Source organism: Ovis aries, chromosome 7 (genome assembly GCF_016772045.2).
Source record: "Ovis aries strain OAR_USU_Benz2616 breed Rambouillet chromosome 7, ARS-UI_Ramb_v3.0, whole genome shotgun sequence".
NCBI lineage: Eukaryota > Metazoa > Chordata > Mammalia > Artiodactyla > Bovidae > Ovis > Ovis aries.
The window spans coordinates 27,554,436-27,574,120 of record NC_056060.1 but is presented as its reverse complement, the minus strand read 5'-3'; the positions used below and the strand labels follow the sequence as shown (position 1 = coordinate 27,574,120).

The window sequence follows — 19,685 nt, the reverse complement described above, 5'->3', positions numbered from 1 at the left end:
GGAAGATAATGTATGGTTATCTTCGCTAAAGGACCCGTGGACCAAATTCTCAGACCAACACAGTGAACTCTGATCAAACATATGTTTTATTTGAAAAAGAGACACTCTGGAGAAAAAGCGTGGGAAAAGAATGAAATGAAGAGGTCAGATATCAAAGCAGCAGCCCTGAGTCAGAGCTCCTACTTCTTTCCTGGCCCATTCCCCACCTGGGGGCCGCAGCCATGCCCTCCTCTCCACTTGGGTGCAGTGTGAAGCCCCCAGGTCACTCCAGACTAATGTGGTAGAACTTCTTCCACCTCTAGAGTGAGGAAGGGAAATAAGGCTTCCTGCAGTCTCTTCAAGGTTTCTCTGCTCATGACCACGGGCAGGGCGTCCACAAGGAGGTCTGGGTTTATGTACTGCAGGTAGAAAAGCATGTAACCCAGCAGCCTAAAGAAGATCATGACCATGGAGATAAAATACCTGAAATGCCTGCAGAGAGACATTCATCGTTAGCATGGGGGAAAGAGACAGCCCGGGAAGCAGCAGCAGGAGGTGAACCTCATCTTCATAAATGACCGTGAATCGCTTTCTTTGGGCCAGCCTGATAGGGAAGTGGGGCATGCAGACACAGAGGGTGAGGGCAGGGGGTAGGTGATAATAGAAAAAGACTGATGTAGTCATGAGGACTGGGATACAGCCCTCCTGACTTTTAAGCCCTCCAACAGAAGTATGGCAAAACCAATACAATACTGTAAAGTAAAAAAAAAAAAAAAAAAAGAATAGATGTCCACACAGAAGAGCTGGAGATGCAGAAGGATAAGACCTTCCAGGTACTATATATGCAGGCCTTTGTGGGGGTTGTCACGAGAGATCCAGAGCTGCACTCTTGAAAGTCTCACCATCAGCGGTCCTCCCCACTCTACTATAGCAAGAACTTTTAGAATGTGAAATATGTCTGGGCCATCTCTGACATTAACATCCACAGAAAATGATTGAGTTGTGGGTTGTTGTTGTTTGTTGTTGTTTTTTTTTTTTTTTTGCTAAACATCAAGTGCTAAAAGAAACCAACTCGGGAATTCCCTGGTAGTCCAGTGGTTAGAACTCCATGTGGGCTTTCACCGCTGAGTGTGCAGTTTCAATCCCTGGTTGGGGAACTAAGATCCTATAGGTCACGTGGTGTGGCCAAAAAAGAAAGGAAGGAAGAACAAAAGAAAATAAGAAAGAAAAAGAAACTGAAACAATAATAGGTTGTGTGCATGTGTTTTCTTGCGTGCACCCAAGAAAATTCCGCCCTGAAAACTGGCCCAAGGCTTTCCATCTTTAACTATACTGCTGCTGCTACTGCTGCTAAGTCGCTTCAGTTGTGTCCGACTCTGTGCGACCCCATAGACGGCAGCCCACCAGGCTCCCCCGTCCCTGGGATTCTCCAGGCAAGAATTCTGGAGTGGGTTGCCATTTCCTTCTCTAATGCATGAAAGTGAAAAGGGAAAGTGAAGTCACTCAGTCATGTCCGACTCTTAGTGACTCTATGGACTGCAGCCTACCAGGCTCCTCCGTCCATGGGATTTTTCCAGGCAAGAGTACTGGAGTGGGGTGCCATTGTCTTAACTATACTAAAATGTCACAAATTGAAGTTTTTCATTAAAGTGCTACACAGAGCATCTTAGTCTCCTTGTTTCAAAAATTAAAAAAGAAAAGGCACGGAGTTCAAGTGATTTTTTTTTCTCTAAAATTTTACAGCCTGCAGTAAAAGAACTAAGAAAATTAATGCACCTTGAACTCTCTTTCCAGTAAAGAGGAGAGCAGATTATCAGGTTCAGGATCTGAAAAATAGAAAGGAGCCCTACTATGAGTCTTAAAAGTGGAAATGGAAATTAAAATGCAAGCTTCACCTTAAATGTCTCCAAAACAGCCATTTTCTCCAGCCACCAAGTCCTACATAACTCTGGTTTTCAGAAAAGAAGAAAGGGAGAGATGGCAGAAATCTGGGGCTGCCTGGTATTTTCTGGTTGGTGGATGTGTTTATCCTTATTCTACATGCTCTTATCAAGTCACTTACTGCTACAGAGTGAACACGACCTAGACTAGGAAAACATAAGATTCTAACTTACCTGTACCAAAAGATTCTCTTCTGTTTCTTAATGATGGTCTTCTCCTATGGGAAGCAATAAAAGCCACAGGTGTGCCTGTCCATGTGCTTATAGAAAGGCAGTGTACTAGGGTGGCTAAGAGCTTGACCCAGGAGTCACTGGCTCTGCCACTTCCTAGCCACTGTGGTGTGAAGCAAGGTACTGAGCCTTGTTAATTTCCTACCTCTAAGGTTATTGAAAAGAAGGGAAGGGGTCAGGGGGCAGCAAGGGGGAAGCCAGGGTAGGAAAAGATAGAGGAAAACTCCAATCTGGGGCAAGGAAAACTTACCATATTGCTTTGGATTGTCTCCATCAGAGTTGACCCCGGTTTCACTATTTGGACAGAGTTGTTCTGGGCTTTGCATCTGAGTGACAAAGATCAGATCCAAGAATTAAGCAACATAATCTGTGGGACCAATGAAAGATGCTTTTCTAAGTCAGGCAATGTATGCAATTCATTTCCTAGATTCTTGATAACATTCACAAGGAACAATATTCAAAATGTGTAATTGGTCAATATGCAAAGAAACAGCAAAACGTGGTCCAGTCTCAAGAGAAAAGACAACCAATGAAGGGTAACCATGACACAACCCTGATACTGGATTCACACTGCAAAAATGTGAATTCTATCTCCTGCTGGCAGTTCAAACTTCAGTTCAGGTTTGATATCTTCAGCTGGCCACAGAATGCCTTGGGAGTGCATAGTTTTGGAGGTCAGTTTGTGATTTGGTCAGAGTTTAGATACAACTTGAGACTCTCCATCTCTAGCTCTCTGTTTTTTTAATCCAGCAGTTTGACTACACTGAGCTCTGTCCTCTATTTTCTATCTCAGAGAGACTGTACGGTTCCCTCAAGACTTTTAAATAGACCTTCACATCAAGTTTAGCTTAGCCTCAGACTCAGTTCAGTTCAGTTCAGCCGCTCAGTCGTGTATGACTCTTTGTGACCCCGTGGACTGCAGCACACCAGGCTTCCCTCTCCATCACCAACTCCCGGAGCCTACTCAAACTCATGTCCATCACGTCGGTGATGCCATCCAACCATCTCATCCCCTGTAATCCCCTTCTCCTCCTGCCTTCAATCTTTCCCAGCATCAGGGTCTCTTCAAATGAGTCAGTTCTTCACATCAGGTGGTCAAAGTATTGGAGTCTCAGCTTCAGCATCAGTCCTTCCAATTAATATTTGGGACTGATTTCCTTTAGGATTGACTGATTGGATATCCTTGCAGTCCAAGGAACTCTTAAGCGTCTTCTCCAACACACAGTTCAAAAGCATCAATACTGCAGCACTCACCTTTCTTTATAGTCCAATTCTCACATCCATACATGACTACTGGAAAAACTATAGCTTTGACTAAATGGACCTTTGTTGGTAAAGTAATGTCTCTGCTTTTTAATATGCTGTCTAGGTTGGTCATAACTTTTCTCCCAAAGAGCAACCATCTTTTAATTTCATGGCTGCAGTCACATTCTGCAGTGATTTTAGAACCCCCCAAAATAGTCTCTCACTGTTTCCATTGTTTCCCCATCTATTTGCCATGAAGTGATGGGACCAGATGCCATGATCTTAGTTTTCTGAATGTTGTTTTAAGCCAACTTTTTCACTCTCCTCTTTCACTTTCATCAAGAGGCTTTTAGTTCCTCTTCACTTTCTGCTATAAAGGTGGTGTCATCTGTATATCTGAGGTTAGTTATTGATATTTCTCCCAGCAACCTTGATTCCAGCTTGGGCTTCATCCAGCCCAACATTTTGCATGATGTACTCTGCATATAAGTTAAATAAGTGAGGTGACAGTATACAGCCTTGATGTACTCCTTTCCCGATTTGGAACCAGTCTGTTGTTCCATATCCAGTTCTAACTATTGCTTCTTAACCTGTATACAGATTCTCAGAAGGCAGGTCAGGTAGTTTGGTATTCCCATTTCTTTAAAAATTTTCCACAATTTGTTGTGATCCGCAGAGTCAAAGGCTTTGGCATAGTTAATCAAGCAAAAGTAGATGTTTTTCTGGAATTCTCTTGCTTTTTTGATGATCCAGTGGATGTTGGCAACATGATCTCTGATTCCTCTCCCTTTTCTAAATTCAGCTTGAACATCTGAAAGTTCATGGTTCACAAACTGTTGAAGCCGTGCTTGGGGAATTTTGAGCATTACTTTACTGGTCTGTGAGATGAGTGTAACTGTGCAGTAGTTTGAGCATTCTTTGGCATTGTCTTTCGTTGAGATTGAAATGAAAACTGACCTTCCAGTCCTGTGGCCATTGCTGAGTTTTCTGAATTTGCCAGCATATTGAGTGCAGCACTTTCACAGCATCATCTTTTAGGATTTGAAATAGCTCAACTGGAATTCCATCACCTCCACTAGCTTTGTTCATAGTGATGCTTCCTAAGGCCCAGGACTTCACATTCCACGATGTCTGGCTCTAGGTGAGTGATCACACCATCGTGATTATCTGGGTCGTGAAGATCTTTTTTGTATAGTTCTGTGTATTCTTGCCACCTCTTCTTAATGTCTTCTGCTTCTGTTAGGTCCATACCATTTCTGTCCTTTATTGAGCTCATCTTTGTGTGAATTGTTCCCTTGGTGTCTCTAATTTTCTTGAAGAGATCTCTAATCTTTACTATATTGTTTTCCTCTGTTTCTTTGCACTGATCACTGAGGAAGTCTTTCTTATCTCTCCTTTCTATTCTTTGGAATTCTGCACTCAGATGGGTATATCTTTCCTTTTCTCCTTTGCCTTTAACTTCTCTTCTTTTCTCAGCTAATTGTAAGGCCTCCTCATACAACCATTTTGCCTTTGTTCATTTCTTTTCCTTGGGGATGGTCTTGATCCCTGCCTCCTGTACAATGTCACGGACCTCCATCCATAGTTCTTCAGGTACTCTGTCTATCAGATCTAATTTCATGAATCTATTTGTCACTTCCTCTGTATAATTGCAAGGGATTTGATTTAGGTCATACCTGGATGGTCTAATGGTTTTCCCTACTTTCTTCAATCTAAGTCTGAATTTGGCAATAAGAAGTTCATGATCTGAGCCACAGTCAGCTCCTGGTCTTGTTTTTGTCGACTGTATAGAGCTTCTCCATCTTTGGCTGCAAAGAATATAATCAATCTGATTTGGGTATTGACCATCTGGTGATGACCCTCAGACTAAAAATGATCAGATGAGAAAACCGCCTCTTGCCTTTCCCTTCTTCCAGCTGGCAGCCCCCGCCCCCCAGAATTTGCTTGGTTTTAGTCACTCTCCAGGGCCTTCTGATTGCTCATTCATTTGTTTTATTTTGCTGCTCAGAGTTTGGAACTGTGTCCTGCCAGAGGGTCAGTTCCAGTAAAAACTTTTAGACTTCTCATGGGAATCTTTTTGTAATCATCAGATATTGAAGAAAGGGGAGAAACAGCCCAGATTTCAGGATCTGGCCTTGATGGAATAGTTTGCTTGAGGGTAGTCCATCTCTACAATCAACTATAAGAACTGGACAAAGTACATAAAACAGCCACTTGAATGAATTAAAGAATGCAGTCAGAAGATGAGGGGATACATATCCTGAGCAAAGTAAAGCATACTGAGATAATCCCTCATTCATCCAAGGCCTTTCCCCAAGGGCACTTGCCAATTCCTGGTACAGTGAATAGAGTCCAAGCAGCAAGTGGCAGCATCAATTGACTGAGGAGACAGAGATTGCAGTTTAATTCCCTAAAGGGGGAAAATCCAAGGAAAGAAGAAACCATAAAGAAATGAGTTCAAATATCTGCATGAACTTTCCTTAAGGTGATAGCTGGCTCTTAAGCTGTATATGAGTAGCTCAGGATTCCAAGAAAGCCCAGAGAGCAGAAGATGCCTCAAGAGCTGAGCAAAGATTATAGTAGTCATGCTGTGCTGGGAAGTAGAATTTGGAGTTTGAGACCTGTTACACTTAGACCCTGATGCTGGGAAAGATTAAAGGCAAAAGGAGAAGGGGTGATAGAGGTTGACATGAAAAGACAGCATCACTGACTCAGTGGACATGAATTGGAGCAAACTCTGGGAGACAGTGGAGGACAGAGAAGCCCGGCATGCTGTAGTCCATGGGTCACAAAGAGTCGGGCATGACTTAACAACTGAACGGAGACGGAGACTGGAGTTTAAGACCCTGAGAGGAAAAGTCCAAGGAAGGGTTTCAGTCCTGAGTCTATCTGAACTGTTCCAGCTTCCCGCCCTTCGTCGCTGCTGTTCAATCTCTCAGTCATGTCCGACTCTTTGCAACCCCATGAACTGCTGTGTGTCAGTCTTCCCTTTCCTTCAATATCTCCTGAAGTTTGCTCAAATTCATGTCCAATGAATCGATGATGCCATCCAACCAGTTCATCCTCTGCCTCCTTCTTCTCGTCCTGCCCACAAGCTTTCCCAGCATCAGTCACTTCCAGTGAGTTGATTCTTCACATTAGGCGGCCAAAGTAATAGAGCTTCAGCTTCAGCATCAGTTCTTTCAGTGAATATTAAGGGTTGATTTTCTTTAGGATTGTCTGGTTTGATCTTCTTGTAGTCCAATGAACTCTCAAGTGTCCTCTCCAGCACCACACAGATCGAAAGCATCAATTCTTCAGTGCTCAGACTTCTTTATGGTCCAACTCTCACATACATACATGATTACTGGAAAAACCATAGCTTTGACTATACAAACTTTCATTGGCAAAGTGATGTCTCTGTTTTTTAATTTGCTATCTAGGTTTGTCATAGCTTTTCTTCTAAGGAGCAAGTATCTTTTAATTTCATGGCTAAAGTCACCATCTGCAGTGATTTTGGAACCCAAGAAAACAGAATCTCTAACATGTATACTATCATGTAAGAATCGAATTGCCAGTCTATGTCTGATGCAGGATACAGCATGCTTGGGGCTGGTGCATGGGGATGACCCAGAGAGATGTTATGGGGAGGGAGGTGGGAGGGGGGTTCATGTTTGGGAATGCATGTAAGAATTAAAGATTTTAAAATTTAAAAAATAAATAAATAAAAAATAAAATAAAAAAAGAAAACAGAATCTGTTTATACTTTTTTCCCACCTATTTGCCCGCCACTATAAGGTGATGCCATGATCTTTGTTTTTTGAATGCTGAGTTTTAAGCCAGCTTTCTCACTCTCTTCTTTCACTCTCATCAGGAGGCTCTTGAGTTCCTCTTCACTTTCTGCCATTAGAGTGGTATCATCTACATATCTGAGGTTGTTGATATTTCTTCCAGCAATCTCTCCTTGGGTGAGCTGTTTATTAATTCCTTTGTTTTTGAGGGATAGTGGAACATGAATTTTCAACTGTGCAGAGGACTTGTGCCCCTAACCCCCACATTGTTCAATCTATAAATGAATTGTATTTCTATATACTGTTCAGTTCAGTTCAGTTCAGTCGCTCAGTCATGTCCGGCTCTTTGCGACCCCATGGACTGCAGCATGCCAGGCCTCCATGTCCATCACCAACTCCCGGAGTTCACTCAGACTCACGTCCATTGAGTCGGTGATGCCTTCCATCCATCTCATCCTCTGTCGCCCCCTTCTCTTCCTGCCCCCAATCCCTCCCAGCATCAGAGTCTTTTCCAATGAGTCAACTCTTCGCATGAGGTGGCCAAAGTTAGTAATGAATTAGAAAATCAAATTAACAATTTTCTTATTTACAATAGCATCAAAAATATCAAATATCAAACCTAGGAATAAATCTGATGAAAGATGCACAAAACACTATAGAAAACTACAATACATGTTTATGAAAAAATAAATAAGATCTAAATACATGTAAGGATGAAAATGTTCATGACTTGGAAAACTCAATGTTGTTTAGATATTGTTAATCTCCAAATTTATCTATAGATTCCATATAATTACAATCAAAATCTCAGCAATATTTTTTGGTAGAAATTTAGAAGCCAATTTTAAATTTTATATGGAAATTTGAAGAGCCAAAAATAGCTAAGATAGCCTTGAACAGTCTTGAAGAACAGCATAGGGGTGCAGAACTTAAGATATGCTAAATCAAAACTAATTATAAAACTAAATTGTAATTGTAATCCCTGTCAGTCAGTCAATTCAGTTGCTCAATCATGTCCGACTTTTTGCAATCCCATAGACTGCAGCACACCAGGCTTCCCTGTCCATCACCAACTCCCGGAGCTTGCTCAAACTCTCATCCATCGAGTCGGTGACGCTATCCAACCATCCCATCCTCTGTCGTTGCCTTCTCCTTCTGCCTTCAATCTTTCCCAGCATCAGGGTCTTTTCCAATGAATCAGTTCTTTGCATCAGGTGGCCAGAGTATCAGAGTCTCAGCTTCAGCATCAGTCCTTTCAATGAATATTCAGAACTGATCTCCTTTAGGATTGACGGGTTGGATCTCCTTGCAGTCCAAGGGACTCTCAAGTGTCTTCTCCAACACCACAGTTCAAAAGCATCAATTTTTGCTCCAATTTTTTATGATCCAATTCTCGTATCCATATATGACTACTGAAAAACCATAGCTTTTATTATACAGACCTTTGTCAGCAAAGTAATGTCTCTGCTTTTTAATATGCTGTCTAGGTTGGTCATAACTTTTCTCCCAAGGAGCAAGCATCTTTGAATTTCATGGTTGTAGTCACCATCTGCAGTGATTTTGGAGCCCTAGAAAAGAAAGTCTGTCACTGTTTCCATTGTTTCCTCATCTATTTGCCATGAAGTGATGGAACTGGATGCCATGATCTTTGTTTTTTGAATGTTGAGTTTTAAACCAGATTTTTCACTCTCCTCTTTCATTTTCATCAAGAGGCTTTTTAGTTATTCTTTGCTTTCTGCCATAAGAGTGGTGTCATCTGCATATCTGAGGTTATTGATATTTCTCCCAGCAATCTTGATTCCAGCTTGTGCTTCATCCAGCCTGGCATTTTGCATGATGTACTCTGCGTATAAGCTAAATAGGCAGGGTGACAATATACAACTTTGACATACTCCTTTTCCAATTTGGAACCAGTATATTGTTCCATGTCCAGTTCTAACTGTTGCTTCTTGACCTGCGTACAGGTTTCTCAAGGGGCAGGTCAGGTTGTCTGGCATTCCCATCTCTTTCAGAATTCCAGTAGTCTATGCTTGTAGTCGATGCCTCTATCCTTGTGTAGTACTGGCACAGGATAGAGGCACAAACTAATGGTACAGAATAAAATATCCAGACCAGACTCACACATACATTAATATGTCACCTTACTTATAAAACAAGGCACCAGTGAAAATGCATGCTCTTTTAAATAAATGGTGCCGGGCCAACTGGCTGTCCACACATGGAAAAAATGCATCTTGATCTCTACCTCACACCACACGCACAAATGTATTTCACATGAATGCTTACATTCATTTGAATGTAAAAGGCAAAACAAACAGAAAATTATTTGGGAAAGCATTAAAGAATAGTTTTATTATCAAGAAAAAGTACTGAGCAAAAAAAGAAAAGAAAAAACTTTCATGGATTGGATTTCCTTAAAATTAAGAAATTTTTTATCAAAAGATTCTATTAAGAGAGTAAAACAGAAAAGCCATAGAAATGACTGTAACATGTGTGTGTGTGTCCGTCCATATCTGATGATGGATCGCATAAAAAATATAAGGATATCCTATAAAGCAATAGGAAAAAGATGGATAATCTCCCAAATAAAGGCAAAAGACTTAGTACGAAAGCAGATAACCAAATTTCAAGTAAGCATTTTAAGGCATATATATTAATAATCAATAGTGAAATGCATTATTAAAATAAAAATTAAATATCACTATACTCCTGCCAGAGTGGTTAGAATTAAAAAGACTGTAAATATGAAGTGAAACGAGGAACAGAATACCTGGAACTAGTATAGATTCTCATTGGAGGAGATTCTGGTAATCCATTTTGGAAAATCATTTGACTTTGTTTAGTAAAGCCACAGATATGTATACGCAATGACTTGGGAATTCTACTCCTTGGTACATAACTGACAGAAATGAGCATATATGTCAACCAAAATACATGCACAAAAATGTTTATAACAACTTTAGTTGAATAACCCCAATCTGGAAATGACCAAAATGTTCATCAGTGGTAAAATAGATAAATTGTGCCATATTCTTACAGTAGAATACTATACACAGCTAGGAAAAGGATGAACCACAGAGCCATGCAGCAATGTGGGTAAATGTCAGTGACAGCCAGAGACAAGAGAGAACATACTGAGTTCACGTGAAGTTCAAGATCAGACAAAACCAAGAAGAAATGATAGAAGTTAGAATCATGGTTGCCTTTGCAAGAAACAATGACTGAGAAGAGCGCACAGGGAGCCTTTTGGTGTACTCAGAATGTTCTGTATCTTGATCTGAGTCATGTTAACACACCACTTGAGATTTATGCACTCTCTGTATATTGCATTACACATTATAACATGTAACACAGTTAAAGAGTGCAAGCAAACAATGGAAAGTGTGTCAAGTCCTAAACCATGCAAGTCTACAAATACACAATGTATGTAAATGGCTATTGCTGGGGCCCCCAGTAGGGGTCCACCATGTCCTGGGAAAGGGGTCCACACAGTCAGTTTTTTCAAGAACAACACTCAACTGAGGATGCATGAAAAGAGACCTTTTAAACACCAGCTGCTGAGAAAGGCAAGAGAAAAGCCTGAATGCTGATGAATTTTCAGTACAGAACATGGAGCAGAAGTTGACAGGGATAACTTGGGGGCTGTTTATAGGGACACAAACTGGTCTGAGAAGTACTCTGCCCTTCCAGGACCACTGGGGACTACAGCTTCATCCCACCAATGAGGTCATTTTCCCAAACTTACACTTCTTTTTCAAGAAGCATCATCTCCTTTTCCTTTTCCATCTGTCTCAGAATTTCCTGGTATTTCTTCCCATGGAAATAAAAAAAAAATTGATCATAATCAAGAATTTCTGTATTCTGAATTTCTGTATCAATGACATTTCACTGTCATTGATAAAAGATTCTCTTAAGATTAACTCCTAATTTTCCAAATGGTGCATGCAAGAATGTACACACACAGTATGAAGATGTTCTAATAAAAATTAGGATATTAGTGACTGGATGGATGCATATGGAAAAAAAGGGAAAGAGTTCTCTCTTTGGATCCTGCTTGTAGGAAAATCCCAGCTCTCACACTTACTGTGTTTTCAGAGCACATTACCAAACTTTGAACCTGTGTTCTTGATCATAACAACATGATCCTCAAAGGGTTACTGGACAAACTAATTGAGAAAAATACTGTATGTAGATTGCTTAAAAATATTATATGGGCCAGTATAAATAAATCCTTAACATACACCTGGTTCTTGTTGTTGTTGTTGCTGCTGTTGTATAAACGGTATTTCCCCTAGTGGCAGATTTTAGCCTGAATGAGAAACCAAGGGATCTGTGGCATTGGAACAATTCTGCCCTACTATGACTTGTCCCCAGGGGCAGTGTACCTTTATGTAGTGGGCCTGATCCTCACAGAGCTGATACACAGATTGATAGTCACTCTCTATCTAGAAAAAATGAGAATTAACAAATTTCATGGATTAAATCACAATGAAGCCTGGGCTGCTCCCAACTGGTGCATTGGCTATTTGGCTGGTCACCTAGCAACTTCTTACCAGGGAAAGCAACCACATCATAAAAGCCAGTGATCTCATCATTCATGGGCAGGGTCTAATTTTGAGCAAAGAAAGTTGTTTTCCCAGGTTCTCATATGCCTTTTACATGAGACATCAGGAGATGTTTCAGGGCACTTAGATACGGGCTTCAACAACAGTGTTTGAGTCTTTGAGGTAGAGGGGTATTGTACTTTTAACATAAGCTTTCTTTTCCTTTACCTGCAGGTGAGTCAGAAATTCACTTGCCAGATATTCTTGCTCCTCCCCCTCCCGTGCCTCCAACTGTTCTGTTTCTAAAACTTTTGGGATTCTCTCTCATTTGTACCCTGAACAGACCCTCAGTGGAGGAGACTCCACCTCTACCTTGACCAGTTCCTTCTCTTGACTGGCACAGGATTCTGTTGACTTCTGTAGTTTCACCTGGTAAAGACAGCGTGTGACAGCAGCAGGTTGAGAGCATTCTTTTGTGAAAGCAAATGGGTAATATTCATCTTCCCCCAGACAGGCAATGAGCATGACAATAGTGGTGGTGATGGTTTAGTCTCTAAGTTGTGTCCTTCTCCAGGGGATCTTCCTGATCGAGCGATTGAACCCATGTCTCCTGCATTGCAAGCCATGTCCTGCATTTCAGGTGGACTCTTTGTTGCTGAACCACCAGAGAAGCCCAGGGAATGATGATAATGGCTATCATATGGTGAGGACAGACCATAACAACCTGGAGTGGGCAATATTACTGGCCCATTTACAGGTGCCGCTGCTGTTGCTAAGTCGCTTCAGTTGTGTCCGACTCTGTGTGACCCCATAGATGGTGGCCCACTAGGCTCCTCTGTCCCTGGGATTCTCCAGGCAAGAATACTGGAGTGGGTTGCCATTTCCTTCTCCAATGCATTACAGTGAAAATTGAAAGTGAATTCGCTCAGAATGCCTGACTGTTTGTGACCCCATGGACTGCAGGCCACCAGACTCCTTTGTCCATGGGATTTTCCAGATAAGAGTACTGGAGTGGGTTGCCATTGCCTTCTCCGATTTACAGGTGAGGAGGAGACAAAAGTAAGGGAAGGTTAAGTGCATGACTTATTTGAAATCACACAGTGGCAGAGTCAACGTTTAAGCCTTGGTTTTCTGACTGCCCAGTCTTTGGACCTAATCACCCTTCTTCCTCCAGTCCTACTGAATAAAGTGCCAACCTGTTCCTCCATCTTATACTCCACTGGGTGCACTCACATGCAGCCTGAATCATGGAGCAAGAGAGAAACCTTCTGCCTCTTTTTCAGAGAAAAACAGAACAGGAGTGCTCTGGCATGCTGGGCTCAGCCAAATGGTCATATTCACCACATAAAGCTGCAGAGAGCATCTCCATAGGATTTCTGCCCTCTACTGGGCATCCAGTTCATCTTTTCATTCAACAGATATTTAGCGAGCTACTGCCATGTGCCAGACATTATTCTAGGCACTGGGGAAATAGGTGTGAACCACACAGACAAAACTTCATGCTCTCATTGAGTTTGCCACCTAGTAAAACATTCAATTCAATTAAAAAAAAAAACTCCCTTAAGTTATAAACAATGGGTCAGAAAATCAAATACAATTGTTGACCTATCCTTCTGCAATTGTGGAAATTAGTATTCTCTTCTTCCTCGACTATCTGTGTGTCATTTAGATAATAAATTTTTAGAGGGCAGGTCCCGATGGGCATTCAGAATGTATGTCCTATTGACTGATGGATGGAGAGGTCTCTGGAGCAATTCCCTTCACTTTGGGGCATTGTAGTCATCTCTGCCACCAGTGTGACTAAAACTGAAGTTGCAAATGCTGCAAAATAATTTATGATCCTGCCCAGGTCAGGGGGTGAAGCAGAGGGAACAAAGGACACGGGCTCACCTCTGTGAGCACACAGACAGCCTGGTGGGTTCTTGGAAGCTATTCCTCCCCAAAGTTAGAATGACACCACATCTCCCAGAAAACCGGCATATTTGCTTTTCTACTCACTCACCTTCAATTCTGCCAGCATCTGCTTTAGGGCTTCTTTATCCAGGCCAACATTCTTACATTTCCTTGAAATCTGAAATACCATCCCCCAAATTGTAAACTGAGTGAGGCATCCGGACATGAAAACGTGGGATAGACTTGAAGGTCTCAAAGTAGCAGAACAGTGGTTAATTGATTCAGATCCCAGATGGAAGCTTAATAGAACGCTGTCTCTTCCTTCCTCTGGAATCTGCCTGACTCCGCGCCAGACCTTTTTGTTCCCAGAGCCCATGAAAAGTACAGCACAAAGGAGGCAAGGCAGGTGGGGAGAGAGGGAAGAGAAACTGACGCAGAGCAGCTGTGGGAGGGAAGGGCAATTCTCCACTCTCACATTCCTTTAACCTTCCCATCCCAGAGCTGGAACTCCCAGAGGACCAAGGACGGTATCAATTAGCCAGTTTGTTCTAAGAGATTTGGAAGGCAGACTGGGAGGGAGCACACCCATTTTGCCGGTTCCTCTTCCTCCTGTTTTTCTGACTGGGGAGTTCGGAAAGATGATGGATCCTACTGGGATTCCTAAGAAATGAGCCTTCTTTCAAGAGTGGGCTTATTATCCTGGGACCACCCTCCCTCCCCCCAAAAAATCAGGGCCCACCTTACCTCCTTCTGCACCTCCACCACGCTCCTGCTTAGAATTTCCTTATTTTTTTCCTGGGGAAAGAAAGAGGTAAAGGATAAAAACCTCACCCTGCTCTCAAACCCTCTTCCTCACTGGGCCACTGACATCCCACCCAGGGACGAGGGCCCCACACAGAGGATCTGGGAACTGAGCCCAGGTCTCGCCCCCACGCCGAGCACATCATGCCCAAAACACTTTGCTAGACAGCTGTGATTTCCACAGACACAGCAGGTACCAGCAATGATGGTCCCCTGGGAAAGAGAGAGTGGTGGACTGCAGCAAAATGCATCACACTGTCCTTTTCTAGACACCTCCTTACCAGCTTTGCCGTCTCTAATTCCAGGTCCCGCAGGGCTTCCTCCTTCTTAGATATGAAGTGGTTCAGCTCCTCCCTCTCTCTGGCTTGTCTGACCGACAGTGTGATATCTCTTTCCAGACTGAAACATAGTCACCGAGGGGTGGCTCAATCCAAAGGAAGCTGCCAGGGCCCCAGCTTGAGAAGCTACCGCCAAGGTCTCGGGGAGCCAAAGTGACCACCCAATGAGGTGGCAATAAAATAATGACTTAATGTGGAAATGTAGTGAAAAATCTGTACATAAAACCTTTTGAGGACACCGCTGTTTATGGTTCAGAATTTAAACAACTTGCCTCAATTCTTGGACAAAGAAGTAAACTTTCCTCCCACCCACCTCTTGATCCCAAGGGGCATTCAGATGAGGAGAACTTTCCCATCCAACTACAAAGCCTGACCTTTGAATAGTTTCTTCTTTCTCTTGAATTTTTTTGAGAAGAACCTGATTTGCCTCATCCATTCTCTGCAGGTCCTTTTCAAGGTCTGAGTTCAGGAAGTCCAGGGTCTGCTTTGTGACTTCTAGTTTCGGTATTTCCATCACCTCCTGCCTGCAGGAAAACCATCTTCATTACCAGACTCAGGACAGGAAAACAGATGCGCTGTCATCTCATTTATTGCCCTGTCTTTGGTTGTCACTACGCCTCACCAGCCTTGCATTATCATTGTCCACAATAAATTGATTTCTATGATGTTTTGCACAAAGCAAATGCTTGGAGTCAAATCACATTTTAATTTTAAATATTATAAATGGAACCCATTACAACACAAATCTTTTAAGAAGCAAAAGAAATATTTTTTATTTGAATAATTATATTCTAACTTACTTGTTTTCAAAAAATTTATATAGAGTATGTGGACTCCACGCCACACCTATAAAGAATTCAAGGAAGAGGCATGTTTTCAGTCTTCCTTTTTCAGTCTGCTAAGGAGTTTGTTATATTGAAAACCTTCTGTACTAGTCATATAGGAACATGGACTGGGTAAGAGGCAGGGATGAGGGTCTTTTCCCCAGGTAAGACTGATTTGCTTTTGGAGACATTGGCTGTCTCTACAAGCCCCACTTCTAGTCTGATGAAGTCCAAAGAACTGAAACCAAAGCCTTTCCTCCCTAGGAAGGCTTCCAGGCTTGAGGATACCGTCCTGCACAGTCAAGGTTTTCTATCTTACTCGATTGCAGTAGATGCTTCCCATACTACTTCCTCGTTCTTGTTACTTACACATCATCCAATGGGTCCTGTCCAGCTTCTTCCATTGTAGGTCTCCTATGTTGTTAATATAAACATGTGTTATGGAAACAAAGCTTCTAGTGTTCAACATAGTCATTAGCCCAGGAAGGAGCAGAGAAAAGGTTTGACCAGGCAAGACAGAACCAAGACTAAACCTATGCCTCCTAGACCCTTTTGTATTTCAGAATAAGTTGCAATATTTTGCTAGATTTCAGTAAGCCAGATCATATCTCTTAAATGAATCTCATAAACGAATCCCACTGGAGTACAGAAATCTTTTTGTTTTCACAAAAGTGTTTTTACACTTTGGCTACCTTGCCCCTTTCTTGCCTGCACATTGGCAGGTAAAGTGCTAGGAGAAAGTTTGTATCTATTGGCAAACACACTGAGAGTTTATTTCTAACCCTGACCTTCAGGGAGACTTAGGAAAAAAGAATAATAGAAAAATTGGAGGATATAAAAGAATTGGTTGGCTGATTTCTGTTGGTCTATAGCCATCCTACTTTTTTTTTTTTTTTTTACAAACTCTAGATGTTATGGCTGGGTTGATGCTGAAAGGGGAACAAATAAAGCAGCCTGGGTAACAGGATATAATGACTGAAAGGGGTTATATGAAAATGTCAGGTTCTCAGGGATGGTATCTGCTCCACTGCCTCAAAATTAAAGTTCAGGACTGAACCCAATCTAACAAAAGGAGAACGCCAAATCTCCTTTCACATTCCATCTTCTCTTCCTTCTCTCTTTCTTTGAAGTTTTCTTGTTTTGTTTTTAATTCCCCTTTTAATTCCTTCCTGTACCTTCTTCTCCTTTCATAGCCCTCCCTGAATTTCCCTTTTCTTTTTACTCTCTTTACACATTAGGAAGCCCAGCTTGTGATGACGCCCTTGAGCTCACCCTTCTCTTCTCAACAGAGATTTCTTCTGCTCCCACTGAGATTTCCAACTGAATGTCACAAGTTTCAGAAAAGGCATCTCCTTGATGATGGCATTCTCCACATATACCTGGACCTCTCATCTCTAGCCGGGTGGGGCAGCATGTCATAGTGGATAAGGGTGGGTGGGGTGAAAGCAACTCCTTGTCATCTCTGTAGGCAGAGTGAGAGCAGAGTTCAGAACTTTAGGACAGTTTAATTCTCTTCCTAAAGAGAGATAAGACCCATGGAACAAATTTCTGGACACAATTTAAACTGTTCTGAAACAGCACTCATCTCTATGAGAAACATTCCTTCATTTCCCCAGATCCATTGACCCAGCAGTAGTTTATATCATGCTCATTTCCTTCACAACCTCTGTGTGGTATGTGAGCAAATTACTGTACCCAAATCCAAACCAAGCACCTCTAGTCAATGTAGTCAACAGGTGAGCGGTAGGAACATCTGAGAGCGGGGTAGGAAGAATATGAAAGATGTCTTATCTATGAGCCAAGCAAATCTTAATTCTTAACCAAGTTGGATTTTTGGAGCAGCAAAACAAATTTCTTTATTTTTCCTAGGGAGGCACTGCCAAGTCATTGGGAAGGAAAGCCTGATGTTTCAAAGGTAGTTGAGTATGTGGAAGTCAAGCTGGAAGGAGGAAAGAGGAGGGTTAGATCCAGAGACCCTACTCAACTGCTCACTTATACAGAATTCTATCCTCATTTTTTTTTTTTTGAGATCTTAAATTAATGGAATAGTAGATGGGATTTTACATTATCAATGTCACTCTACTAACCAGTTCTAGATTCCTCTCTGTATTACTGGAGGAAATGAGGCAAGATACAGAATTGGTGAGATATCCTTATAAAGGTGTGTGCTTGGACTTCGTGTCTGTCATTTCCAGCCCTCTTACTTGGTTCACTTCTCCAAGATGTAAGTCTAACCTTTTCCAGCTAAATGATACTGACCTTAAGTCCTTAGAAAGGCCTTGCAGAACATACCACTCTCTCTCCAGGAAAATCTCTCTCTCCTGCACAATTATTGGTCATGAGCTTATCCATCCTTCTCAGCTCAGCTCAGATGCTGCTTCTTCTACACTCTCTCAGATACCACACCCTCAAATCCTGGCAGAATTAATCCCTCCAACCTCTATTCTCTTTTGTTATTTTGTGTTGTTTTTAGGAATGTGCTCACAATGGTCTTCACTCCACAGTTAATCTATAAACTTCTTGAAATAGCGTATTTTAATCAAAGCCATTTTGATTTCCCTCCTGATTTGTGCTGCAGGGGTACCATTTGCAGAATTCAATAGCAATGGTGCCCCCTAGAGTCGTTCAAGAAGAGGATGACCCTGAAAACAGAGAGTGGGTTAGATACAGAAAGCACGCAGATCAAAACCGAATTTCACGGGATTTCACTCTGTCCTGGCACTTTGAAGCTGTGGTACCCAGGTCATTGCTTAAGCTCTCTGAGGTCCGGTTTCCTGATCTGTAAGATGTGTATTACTCCTGCTCCGCAAAGTCATGTGTGCTCAGTCGCTTAGCTGTGTGCAACTCCGTGGCCCCATGGACGGTAGCCCACCACGCTCCTCTGTCCATGGAATTTTCCAGGCAAGACTACTGGGGTGGTTGCCACTTTCTACTCCAGAGGATCTTCCCAACCCAGGGATCGAACCTACATGTCTTGCATCTCCTGCATTGGAAGGTGGATTTTTTACTGCTAGTGTTACCTGGGAGATTAAATGAACTAACATATGTAAAACTCCTAACCTTATGTGTGGCATGTGTAAGTACCTAATTCTCATCATTAGCCAACACAAAATATGTTTCATGTTTTAAAATCTTATATTACCTTTGCACATGGCATATGCTGAATGTTTTTAGAATGAATGAATGAAAGAATGAGTGAATGAACAAGTCATTCCACTCCCTTTATCTAGAACAGTTGATATATCCTCCCTGTCCTTTCCACCCTCCTGGGAGATGCTTACCTGTACACTCCTATTAGTACACTCTCGTTGGCAGTCCAGCATTCTCAACAAAGGGCCACACTCCCCAGGAGGCCAATCTGTAATCACTGGGGATGCAGTTTGAAAGCCTCTGTTAAGCTCCTTAGAGCAGTAGGCACCTCTGACTGAGAATCAGTGATAAAGAACATATTCTCTCCACTCACTGCACCCTCCTTTCCCTAAAGACACCACACAAGGACTTCCTTGGTGGTTTAGTGGTTCAGACTCCACAGTTCAACTGCAGGAACACATGGGTTATCCCCTGAATTGGGTTGTAATTATTTTTATTTTAGCTATTCTAATTGATCTGTGGTAATAGCTCATCACAGTCTTGACCTGCATTTATTTACCTAATGATTAATGATGGTGAACATTGCTTAGTTTACCATTTACATATTCTCCTTGGTGAGATGTCTTTTCATGTTCTTTGCCTATTTTCTTGGATTATTTTTTCTTGCTGAGTTTGGGGAATTATTTATATATTTTAAATACAATCCTTTGTCAAGTATGTGATTTGCAAACATTTTCTTCCAGTCTATAGCTTTTCTTTCATCCTATTAACAGTTTTCACAGGGCAAAATTTTAAAATTTTAATGTCAATTTATGGATTTTTTTTTTATGGATCATGCCTTTGTTTGATCTAAGCCCTAAGTCCTTAAGTTATTTTATTATGTTTAATTTTATTTTTAGTTTTCTGTTTTACATTTAAGTCTATGATCCATTTTCAGTTAACTTTTTGTATGAGGTTATATATTGAGGTTCATTTCCTTGTGTATGAATGTCCAATTCCTCCAGCACTGTTTGTTGCAAAGACTAACATT

General features: G+C 41.7%; 1 protein-coding gene across 1 annotated transcript; it reads right to left on the bottom strand.

The window, feature by feature from the left end:
• Positions 1–272: 272 nt before the first annotated feature.
• Positions 273–15,969, bottom strand: LOC101123559 (transmembrane and coiled-coil domain-containing protein 5B). The gene is made up of 12 exons (XM_027972197.2): positions 15,935–15,969; positions 15,116–15,265; positions 14,685–14,802; positions 14,347–14,397; positions 13,712–13,780; positions 12,082–12,138; positions 11,551–11,610; positions 10,911–10,975; positions 5,072–5,203; positions 2,401–2,476; positions 2,094–2,137; positions 273–471 (listed from the first exon to the last, which is right to left on the bottom strand). The coding sequence occupies exons 1-12, from the start codon at positions 15,967–15,969 to the stop codon at positions 273–275; spliced, it is 1,056 nt and encodes a 351-aa protein (XP_027827998.2).
• Between the last annotated feature and the right edge of the window lie 3,716 nt (positions 15,970–19,685).